Source organism: Rattus rattus, chromosome 1 (assembly GCF_011064425.1).
Source record: "Rattus rattus isolate New Zealand chromosome 1, Rrattus_CSIRO_v1, whole genome shotgun sequence".
NCBI lineage: Eukaryota > Metazoa > Chordata > Mammalia > Rodentia > Muridae > Rattus > Rattus rattus.
This window is the reverse complement of record NC_046154.1, coordinates 59,095,937-59,108,344: the sequence shown is the minus strand read 5'-3', so window position 1 is coordinate 59,108,344 and position 12,408 is coordinate 59,095,937. Positions and strand designations below refer to the sequence as shown.

Below are 12,408 nucleotides of genomic sequence, written 5' to 3'. Positions count from 1 at the left end.
CCATGGACTCTGGTGTCAGTAGGTGCCAGTACAGACTATGGACATTAACACAGCCCTCTACCATAGCACAGGCACAATCCTAGCCACTCCCAGCAGCATAGGATGTGGAAAAAATATGGTATTCAAGCAACATAGGCCATAGATATCAATATGACCTTTGGTAGCATCCCAGACTGTGGACACCAACATGTAGTCAGCAGGCAGCATAGAGCAGGGACATCCATTTGCCCTTCACTAGTAACTAGGGGCATGGACATCAACATGGCCCTGGGCTGCAGCAGCATCATATACCCCAATATGGCACTTGCCAGGAGGACAGCCCACAAATATCAACATGGCCTCTGTTGCCAGCATAGGGCAGTCACATCTGCGTGACTCCAGATGCAGCACTAACCATAGAAATCACCAGAGCCCGTGTCTACAGCAGGACCATAATTCTGAACATTTACCCAGTCCTTTTAAACCACGTTAGGTGTGAGTTTCTGAGAACAAAATATCTGAGACCTAGTGGTAGGGAACAGAGTAACTACACATTGGTATGATTTGGGGTAAGAGGAAGAGCAGAGCACACCATGACAAGACTTAGTAGGGCAGAGCACAGAGTAGTTTGGGTAAAGGTAAAGAGGAACAGAGGACACTGTTTATGACTCCAGTATGACTAAGTGCTGAGGACAGAGGCAGGGCACAGCACGGGGGTGGAACCAATGGGCATAAAATGAACATGGCAGAATAGAGATGTTCTGGAAAGACACAGATTGACAGACTTGGTTAGCAAGGAACAGGGTGGAATTTAGCAGAGGGCAGTCAGTATTACCAGGGGACTGGTCCAGCTCAGACTCTCACTATGCTCGCCACTGTGGGCTCCCTGTTGGCTAAAATATGGTCAGCAATCAATTTCTGGACTCTGTTGCTCACTCTTCTCACCTTCCTGCTCTTGGCTGACTACCTCAAAAACAGGCGCCCCAACAACTACCCTCCAGGGCCCTGGCGCCTTCCATTTGTGGGTAACTTGTTCCAGTTTGATTTAGATATATCACATCTGCATTTGAGGATCCAGCAGGTAAGAAAGGGAAAGGGTGTCTTGTGCCGTGACACATTCCAGAACTGTAGACACATCTGCAGGAGGCTATGGCTGCAGACTGATGCTTCTTGCCTGTTAATTTAGCCAGCTTCTAATCAGGGACTCCATTTAAGAGACATGTCTCGCTGCCAAAAAGTTGACTTTATTATCCTTGAATGAACCATTTCCCTTTTTATTCCATTATGGTCTGACAACATACTTTGCAAGATTTTTTTCCATAATGCAGATATCTATTTTATTAAAAAAAAAGTTACAAGGGGTTGGGGATTTGGCTCAGTGGTAGAGCGCTTGCCTAGCAAGTGCAAGGCCCTGGGTTTGGTCCCCAGCTCCAAAAAAAAGAATAGGAAAAAAAAAGTTATAAACAGGTGGACTGCAGAGTCATCTTACAAAATGACAAGAATGACATCTATTGGAAAAACTTTACTTTTACAAATCTTTATAGGTAATTATTCAATGTTTGTACTTGTTATTGGAGATTTTACTGTTCACTGATAACGTTACAGTACATTAGATCCATGATAATAGGTTTCATGATTTATTTGCAGAGCCCTACTGCGGTGATTTGAACAACTGCTAAACAGATGTCAAGGTTGATGCGAGAGTTGATGGTTCATCTTGATAAATAAGCACTGTTACTTTAACCAATGTGTAAGCAAGTTCTCATTGCTCATTTTCTGAGTTTATCAAACACTCAAGCACGAAGCATAAACACAAACTGTTCTCTTGACCAGAATTTTCTGTAGTATCAGCTCTCTCTTATTGATATTTGTTTATTCTATGTCCTTGCTGACTGTATATACTGACTTTATCAACTACAGGGAAATGTACACCGAAGACGGCAACTCCACTGGGAGTTTGCCCCCAGCACTCCTTCACTCCATTGTTCAGTGTGTGTGTGTGTGTGTGTGTGTGTGTGTATTTATTTGAGATCAATAGGTAGTAGGAGTTGTTTGGTGGTTTTGGTGCAAAGATCATCTTTCTTTGTAATGTAATGTTGCTTTTTATCTGTAGTAATTTCCTGCTACCTTTACCTAGACAGAATATGCTTGAGCAATGATGTTAAATGATTATTCCTACATGTTAATCTATTATTTAATATCCCTATATCTTACCACTGGCTGGAAGAGCAGAATATTTTGTAGAATTATTGATATATACAAATTTTTATTTTTATTTATGTTAGCATTTATCCTTCTTTATTCTCCTCTATCCCTTCTCTGTGTGTGTCTTGGACACTTTCTTAGTAGTCACATTTTTACTGACTTTCATTCTTTCCTTACACCTCCTTTATCATCCACTCCACAGCTTCTCTGTGCTATGCAATAGGCACGTGTAGCTTACGAGACTTACTAACAGTATTTTTGATTAAAACACAGTAGCCACAAGCATAGAGGACCCCTGTCTCCCCTCTATGTTATAGCATTCTCAGGTGTCTCCACACATGCTGAGAACCACATCAGACACTAAGCTGTTCTTCAGTGCTCTGTGTATCTGGAAATGGAAGGCAGAAGAATATGAGGCCTTTGGCCTTCACCCATCTTCCCATTGCTCTGTCTTTTTTTCTGACCCTTCAAGGTCACAGTTTCCTTTCTGACCTTAAGCACTTCCTTTCTCCATTCCTTCAGAGGAGACTATAGCAAGGAAACTTCTTAGCTTTGCCTCAATTTAGAATGTATTTCCCCTCCAATGCCACAGTGTCTTCCCCTGATTATAGGAAACTACGTAGATGAAATGCTTCACTTAAAGCTTTTACACAGTATCCTACCTTGTTCTAGTTTTGTATTGTTTTTGCCTGCTTTCAAGAATTTTCTGGTTTTAGTTTCTCTATTGATTGTGGTGATTTTGCTTAGTAAAGCTTGTGGCTTGATGCTGTTGAGTTCTTCTTGGCAGGTTTGTATTTTGTCCCACTAGGAAAATTCTATAACTCTTTAAGTATTTTCTCATCTCCACAATCTCTTTCTTGTTTTGGATGCCAGCTGGACAATGAGGTAAACTGTGTTATATATAGTGTTGAGTCTTGCTGATGGCTACCTACATTTTCTGTGCTGTAGAGGCTGAACCTGTTTCTCACCTTTTCATGGACCACTGTTATTCTCAAGTTGCTTCTCTGTTGTGCTCTTAAGTAAATATCTCCATTTAGATAACCTCAACTTCCTAACTTCAAATTTCCCTTTGCTTCCTCTATGTAACTTTCATTTTTTTTGCCAAGGCATGTCAATGTTTGAAAAAAAAATTATGGCAGTTGCTTAATGATCTTTGATTATCCTGAATTCCAAAGTGTGTCATCTCTAAAGGCTGGACATGTTCCTGTTTAAAGATGAGTAATTTTACTTCCAGAGGCAGCCTGTGGGGGATCTGAATATTTTTGAGTAGATATCCAAAGTAAATTTAGTTATAAAGAGGCAAAAGAGTGAATCTTGGTGTTCTCAGTGCGTGGGCCCACTCTTATAGGAATTCCCCTGAAAGTCTCATCAGCATAATGTGGGGAGACTGAGGATAACTGTAACCTATAGAGCTTCATCAAATTAGGGGTCACACTTCACTATAGGAACATAAAAATTAGAGCTGCTTTTCTTTGTCTTTTCTGTGAGGGAGAGGCACTTTTGCTACAATAGGAGAAGGGGAGAGACCATAGTCCCATCCCAGGCTCTTTGCAGACTATCTTTTCACAATTCAGCTGTGGAGCTCAGAGTTCTACTCAGACACTCAGCCCAGATGTGATACCAAGGCAGTGGGTGACAGGACTCTACCTATGATCTCCACTACTGCAACCCATTGAAGCCTTGTGAAATCCACATTGTTTTATGGTGTTCAACAAAAGACATACAGGACAGGCAAGAAGGCATGAATGTTGTCCTGTTGGTCGGCATGTGTCATGGATTTTGACCAAAGACTACAAACTCTGGTTGGTATTTACCCTCTGTCCACTGTTGCTCTAATTAGCATGATTAAGAAATTATTTTACTTGGTTCCTAGTTTCTTAAAATTATTGACCTATATCTATCATGTGTTGCTTAGATATGACCACAGGGCTTAGGTGAAATGCCTGGTGTCACAACCATGGTTCATGATGAAACTGAGACTGGGCTCTTCTTCCTAGTTGAGTTGTATTTCATTCATTCATTTTGTACTTTATATAAGGTTACATTTTGTGGTCTTTGGGTATAAACAAGTGAAGTAAAATGGCACAGATCTTTGATGAGTGTTTGGACTTTTGCCACTAGTAAGCAATCCTCAACATCTGGTGGCCTTCACTCTTGTTTGCACGCCCCTTTTCTTTCAGGCTTCATGACAGGCACACATGTGGGCTTTAATCTGCTAGCATTTCTAGTTACCACTGAGCACACTTGCCTAGGAAAATGGGGATCTGTCTTTCCAATGTTGTTTACCAGCCTAATGGCAAAAAAAGGTCCTGAATCCAATGTGATTTGATTCAACATTTAATCTCTTCCCTTCCTGCTTACAACTTCATGGCATAATTAGAGGCTGTTTTCTTATGTACTTATTTAGTGAACAACGTTTATGAAGTACCTACCAGGACTAGCATAATGTAAGATCACCACATGAAGAATCTGTTCAATAATTTTGCCATCAGATCAGATCACACTGTGTGTGAGACTCTGTAGATAGTCTCTGGGAGAATGATGGCCTAAATTGGGCTGCCCTTAAAAGTAATGCTTAACAATTATCTAGTAGAGTGAAAGTATAAGTCATTATAAATGGAGGAGCTGGCAAGAGTTAAAAACAGTGACAATGAAGAAGCTGGCCTTCTTGTTCAGTGTGTGGGAACTGTACTTCCCCTCCACCTCACAGTGTCTCACATTACTGTAGTACAACTTACTGAATTATTATTAGAATGCTTTTTCTTAATTTTTAAAACTCTCTCTCTCTCTCTCTCTCTCTCTCTCTCTCTCTCTCTCTCTCTCTCTCTCTCTCTCTCTCTCTCGGGGGGTGTTGGGGAGGTTTGTGTTTTTGTGTGTTGGTATGTTTGTGTGAGCATGTACCTATAGGTGCCAGAGTGGGCACAGTTGGATCTCTGGAATTGAAATTACAAGCAGTTTTGAGCCAAACAACATGGTTGCTAGGAACCACACTCTAGTCCCTTGTAAGAGCAGGGAGCTCTTTTAACCATGGGGCTAACGCTTCAGCCCTGGAACATGCTTTAACTAAGACCAAAATCTAATAGTCTGAAGTGGTATATAAATTGTATATTTGCATGTATTACTAGTTAGTTGTTACAAAGTACCCTTAATATAATGGTGTTAACAAGATTACATTTCCCCTCGCATAATTGTAGTTATGATCTGGAGGCTGAATACCCAAGACGCAAAGCCTACCTTGTACCTCAAGCTTACTTGAGAAATCTACTTGCTTTGCCTTACAGCTCTAGTCCTCCACTAGTTACATCTGTATGTGTTCTGCTAGGGGGAAGGGAATTGTCAAGACAAATATTCTGATGATCTATGACACGGAAGGCATAATATACCTGCCATATTTGTAGAACTGATACTATCTAGAGAAGGATAAAAAGGAAATAATTTCTTAATAAGATTCTGGTTATATAGTACTTTTTCATCTCCATCACTCAGGTTAGAACAGAAAAAGAATTTCTTCATATCTTCACCAAGTAATGGCATCTGTAGCATGTTTGGGAAAGAGTCCATATTTCTATTATAGTATTTTCTTATACTTTGAAACTTTCATATATTTATTTAATCTATTTTGCCATATCCATCCACCATTACATCTTTCAACTCTGTATTGTAGCCCCTACATGTCTCCTCTTTATTTTTAACATTAATAACCTACCAAGTCCAATTAATGCTGCCTATAAGTGCAGGACATAGGCTGGGGTATGGGCAACCTATCAACCTCCACAATCCCAAATGAGATTGGTTATCCCTCTCTCAATTTTCTTAAAATCATTACCTAAGGAAGGGGTCTCAGGGGCACCTTGCTTGATCACACTAAAATTTGAGGAAATTATCTGGTTTAACAGTGTAAACTGACACCTTTAATGGCTGAGCTATTTCTCTAACTACATACTAGAATGAAATGCTTCATCCTCAGAAGGTCTTATATAGTAATTACAGGTGCTATAAATTGATGGGTGCCGCAGCCAAATCTTGAGCAGAAGTAAATATTTCAGAGTTCTTCCCTTTATTATCCAGGACTTTTGTCTCCACCTAGCCTTACACAATGTTTTCTCAGTCTTAAATGGAGAGATATTAATATAGATAGTTCTTTCAACGCTGAGAAGTCACAGCTATTTATATGTGACAATTTGGCTGTGTATGAATTTCTGAATTAACCACTATCCAATGCAAATAGTAGCTTGTCTGACCAAATGTGAGAACAATATAAATTTATAGATAATAAGCATAAAGGTTTAGGAGTTTGACAGCATGGCAACACAACACTATCTTCTTTACTCCTAGGGCCTAGGACATCCCAGTCATGCTTTTGTGGTCTTGTTACAGTACCAGGCATTAACTCTGTCCTGTGATACATGCCTCAGTTCCAATCGTAAAGTGCTGGGTTACCCTCAAGATATTATTCTAAATCTGTACTAAATGTCTGCACATACTGTTGAAAATACTGGAGCATTTTATTAGAATAAGTATAAAATTAGTCAATAAATCTCAAGGCAATGCCTAGCTGTACTTCATACTCATTTATTATTCTTTTCTTATAAATTCTCTTCCTTAGCAAATGATAGCAGTGAGGTGCTCAGTGTAAGGATACTCGGCAGTCTTCCTTCTACCTCGCTTTTCATGAGAAGCTATGTTATCCAGGAGCCCAACCTTCTCCTACTTCTTTCATGAGTTTACTGACTTTCCTTCATCAAAAAACTGAAAGATGTTGTGATAAGATCTGGATTTTGATATGCATTGGATTGTGAAGTTCTTACTGTTAATCTCACCAGACGTTTTAGAATGTGGCACTGATTTTTGGGGTGATCCTCACCATACAGACAGGAAGATCTGAGTTCAGTTTCCAGAATCAAATTTTATGTTTTTATTTTATTCATTAATTTTTAATTCATTAATTATCTTATAAATTTATATCCTAAATGTTGGCCCCCTTCCAATGCCCCCTTGAAGAGTTCTTCCCCAGTTCACACTCTTATTTAACTTCATGGTGTCTGAAGGAGTGAATCTTAGCTATTCTGTATTTTTTGACTAATATCCATTTATCAGTGAGTACCTGGCATATGCATGTCGTTTTGGCTCTGGGTTACCTCACAGAGGAAGATATTTTCTTCCATCATTAGATTCTTAAAAAGCCTTTGTCAAAAATCGAAACACCCCTTCATGTTAAAACTCTTGGAGAGATCAAGAATTCAAGTCGCATACCTAAACACAATAAAAGCAATACACATCAAACCAGTAGCCAACATCAGATTCAATGGAGAGGAACTTGACAAAATTCCACTAAAATCACAAACAAGGCTGTCCACTCTCTCCCTATCTATTAGCATTTGAGGTTCTTGAATATAGTACTTGAATAAAGTTCTTGAATATAGTACTTGAAGTTCTAGCTAGAGCAATAAGAAAACAAAAGGAGATCAGAGAGGATACAAATTAAAAAGGAAGAATTCACAATATCACAATTCACTGTTGATATGATTGTATACATAATTGACCCTAGAACTGAATTTCAAAAAGCCCAGTGTAATACCTTGCTTTTGTAATCTCTGGACTAGGAAGAAGCAGATAAGTACATCTCCAGTGCTTACTAGCTTTTTCAGGCCAATAAAAGAAACTGATTTTTTTTTAAAAAGTGTATGGTTCCCCCAAAAGGTTCTTGGGGATGAATTCTGGCCCTTATACTAATGCACATACACACACACACAAATAATGATGCATAAAAATAAAAAAATTCAATCCTAGCAACAGAGACTCTGAAAGTTCTTTTTTGAATACACACATATGGATATGAATATTTTGCCTGAATGCATGTCTATGTACTACATGCATGCCTGGTTCAGACAGAGGCTGGAAAAGGGTGTTGGGTCCCCTGGAATCGGAGTCACAGACAGTTTGAACATCTATGTGAGTGCTGAAAATGTGGAAGCTCACATCCTATGGAAGAGCAATCTCTGATAACATGGCCTATGCTCTTTTTGTCCTCTTTTGAAATTATTTTTATTTGACTAATGGTGCATGGAAAAAAAAAACAGGCCCTACCTTACGGCATATTTGAGACATCAACTGGGCCATTTGTTCTACATGGCACTATTGCAAACAGAACTGCTACTGGTATCTCAATCAAGTTGATAGAAGTGGAAAAAGTCATTCACCTCAGTACTTAGCCTCTGGATCCTTCTCAAATTCGAGAACAAAATTTGGATTCTACAAATTGCCAGTGTGAGTCAGTTAGCTTAAACCAAATTTCGGTTGTTTCTTGAATCTCTTCATTGGCCATTCACAAATAATATTAGACCATTACTAGGATTTTATGCACTCACTACTGATATCTCTTTAAAAAAAAAGACAGGGCATACTGGCTGAATTCACTAAGGACCATGGATAAAGAACCAAAGGAAGGCAGAGTCTCACCTCTGTCTTTTATGCGAGTGTAAGATTCTGATATGTTACAACATCATTATATATGTTTTGGCACTGTTCACGTGAGCTCAGGCTGCCCAGTGTTCAAGTATCAATTCATAAAGATGGGCATGGCATAGAGGCCCAAAGATACCTGAAGGAGTTGAACTCTTCTGTTTAATACCACTGTTGCAGTTACACAAGACACCACTGTTGTAGGTGAACGAAAGGCAAAGGTAGGGTCTAAATAGTTCGGCTCTTTAGCACAAAGGTAGAAGAACCAATGCTATGGTTCACCCACTTTCACTGCACATTGTAAACTTCACAAACACTCTAGTTCTCTCTCAAAGACTTCACGACAGCTCCTCACACTCTATATTTCACTGAACTCCAATGTCCTATGGACAACTCAATATTCATGGATTTCTCTTCAAATCTAATGTAAGGCCTGGAAAATTCTTTCCTGTAGGAAAAAGCTGGCATTGGCTTCATTACTTCACCTACAACTTACATGTCTTCTCACAATGATGAGGAATATCTTGACTACAGTAGAATGGCTATAAAGAAGTAAGAAAATTGCAAATCATACACTCTGGAAGTATGGCTCTCTTGCTGAGTCAGTGGATTTTTTTTTGTACTGACTCAGCATGTATTTGTATCCCTGAGCCTTTGAACACAGAGCTCATCCATTTTTTAGAGACGCGGTAGGTAGTTGGAACGAAACAAAATGCTTCATTTGGTGCTGCTCTCATTTTCCCTCACAGGATCCTGTGTGGATGATTTTCAACACTTTGTACTTGCATCATTCCAGATCTACAGAGATGTCTCCACTCCCAGTCTGCACATTTTATTTCATTTCCCATATCTACTAATATAATGTTTCTCATTTTGTAGGTTATGACTTCTTTGGTATCACATATCAAATGACTTTCATACTAGATAATTATATTACAATTTATAGCAGTAGCGAAATTATAGTTATAACAACAAAATAATTTTGTGGTTGAAGGGCCCCCCAATATGATAAAGTGCATCAAAATGCACTTCATTAGAAACGTTGAGAATCACTGAACTATTGGTTAAACAAAGACTATTCCCTTTCCTATGCTGATATGATATATTTTACTAAAGTTCTCTATGGTTGCTACATCAGACTTGTACAGAGACAGTTTTAACTCTCTGAGGACTATTTCTCTGTTTTCACTAGAGACAAAGTTAGAGATTTTGCTTTCTTTAAAACATTTTTGCCTTCATGATTTAGTCTAGGGAAACATTGTTGCTCACCCAGTTCTTTTTTTTCTTTTATTGGGTATTTTTTATTTACATTCCAAATGTTTTTCCCTTTCTCAGTTTCCCAGACATAAGCCCCCATCCCATCCCTGTCCCCTCCTTCTATAAGGGTGTTCTCCTCCCCATCCACCCCCCCTTTCCACTTTCCCAACATTCTCCTACACTAGGGGTCCAACCTTGGCAGGACCAAGGGTTTCTCCTTCCATTGGTGCCCACCAAGACCATCCTCTGCTACATATACAGTTGGAGCCATGGGTCAGTCCATGAATAGTCTTTGGGTAATGGTTTAGTCCCTGGGAGTTCTGGTTGGTTGGCATTGTTTCTCTTATGGTGTTGCAAACCCCTTCGGCTCTTTCAATCCTTTCTCTAATTTCGCTAACAAGGGTCCTTTTCTCAGTTCAATGGTTTGTTGCTAGCATTCGCCTCTGTATTTGACATGCTCTGGCTGTGACTCTCAGGGGATGGATATATCAGGCTCCTGTCAGCATGCACTTCTTTGCTTCATCAATCTTATCTAGTTTTGGTGGCTAGATATATATGGGCCACATGTGGGGCAGGCTCTGAATGGTCATTCTTTCAGTCTCTACTCCAACTAGTTCTTAATCGTGAATGCATGAATAAATGTTTAAGAAGAAAGTTCAAATTTTAAACTGATTAGAAATTTGGTAGTATGGACATGAGGGCAGAAATTACTGGAATATTCCTATTACAAAATTGTTCCTTTTTCTAACGAAGGTGTGCATACTCCCCTCAGTGTTATTCTCATTATTTATATACGGACATATGATATATGTCCATATGATATGAAATATTTATATATGGATATGAGTAGACAGCATTATTCTTTAGATAAACAGGCATTTGGTTTTGTGGGAAGTCCATGAAAGCTGTACAAAACATGCACAGACTTCCTCAGCCCTTGCCACATTAAATGTTTCTGCCATTGCTAGACTTTAGAATGGTCCAAAGAGAGGCAAAATTAAAACAGAGAGACTGAAAGGAACACCCATTCAGAGCCTGCCCCACATGTGGCCCATACATACACAGCCACCCAATTAGACAAGATGGATGAAGCAAGAAGTGCAGACCAGGAGTCGGATGTAGATCTGAGAGACACAGCCAGAATACAGCAAATACAGAGGCGAATGCCAGCAGCAAACCACTGAACTGAGAATGGACCCTGTTGAAGGAATCAGAGAAAGAACTGGAAGAGCTTGAAGGGGCTCGAGACCCCATTTTGCCAAAAACCAGACCTTCCAGGGACTAAGCCACTACCTAAAGACTATACATGGACTGACCCTGGACTCTGACCTCATAGGTAGCAATGAATATCCTAGTAAGAGCACCAGTGGAAGGGGAAGCCCTGGGTCCTGTTAAGACTGAACCCCCAGTGAACTAGACTGTTGGGGGGAGGGCATTTGGGAGGAGAACACCCATAAGGAAGGGAGGGGGAGGGATGTTTCCCGGAAACCGGGAAGGGAATACAGAAATGTATATAAGAAATACTCAAGTTAATAAAAAAAAAAGTTAAAAAAAAAAAAAGAATGGTCCAAATAGAAATCTGAATAATTTTTTTGACACGAACATCCTTGTTCCTTCTTTTAGGAAGACAAGGTAGAATAGCACTCAAGTCCTACTCACCTTTATCATTCATATTTTCTACAGAGTATATTTCATTTTTAAAAATTGGGTTAAGTCAACAAGAGGCAAAATCATTTTTAGAAATACATCCATAGGCCAAGAAACACTCCTCTATTCACACTAACATACAAAACCCTAAATACAAATTCTTCTGGGCACACATGTCTGTCTCTCCTTGATACTATGACAAAGCAACACTCACCTGTGATTATTAAAATGTTTTTCAGTTTGTGAAGAAATATGGAAACCTAATTAGCCTTGATTTTGGCAACATCTCATTAGTGGTCATAACTGGACTGCCCTTAATCAAAGAAGCTCTCATCGACAATGAACAAAACTTTTTAAAACGTCCCATTGTACCTAGCAGGTACCATGTCTTTAAAGATAATGGTAAGTTCAATTGGGAACAATATTGAATTCAGTGGGTTGTTAAAAGTAAGACATGAATTTGGCTGGAAAATTGGATTCATGTGGGAAAGATTCAAGGTGAGCTGGAGAGAGGGAATGGGAAAATTATAGGATCAAGGTTCATTACACATTTATGAATTTTCAAAAGAGAAAAACCTACAGATAATATTAGGTTTCTGGTACAATATATGGTATGGTTTTGATATGTTAAAGATACCTCTATGTCTGTAATTTTACAAAATCCCAATAAATCAAATCCTTCATGAAATGTGGTTTATATTATTTTCTTCGCACCCTATTCACTTCTCCTCGAAAAGGGTAAGGCCTCCATGGATATCAAACAGCCTTGGCATATCAAGTTGTAATAAACTAGACATGACTTCAGTTATTGAAGCTAGACAAAGCAGCCCAGTTAGGAGAAAGGGATCCAAGGACAGG

The 12,408-nt window shown here is 39.2% G+C and overlaps 2 protein-coding genes across 1 annotated transcript in view; both read left to right on the top strand.

Moving 5' to 3' along the window:
• The window catches only part of LOC116900171 (cytochrome P450 2J3), a 326,660-nt gene that overhangs the window by 109,232 nt on the left and 205,020 nt on the right, over positions 1-12,408 (top strand).
• LOC116900204 (cytochrome P450 2J2-like) overlaps positions 845-12,408 on the top strand; it is a 37,328-nt gene continuing 25,764 nt past the window's right edge. Inside the window, exons 1-2 of the mRNA XM_032901962.1 lie at positions 845-1,060; positions 11,790-11,952. Of these exons, the coding sequence (XP_032757853.1) occupies positions 845-1,060; positions 11,790-11,952 (379 nt within the window). The remainder of the gene's footprint in view (positions 1,061-11,789; positions 11,953-12,408) is intronic.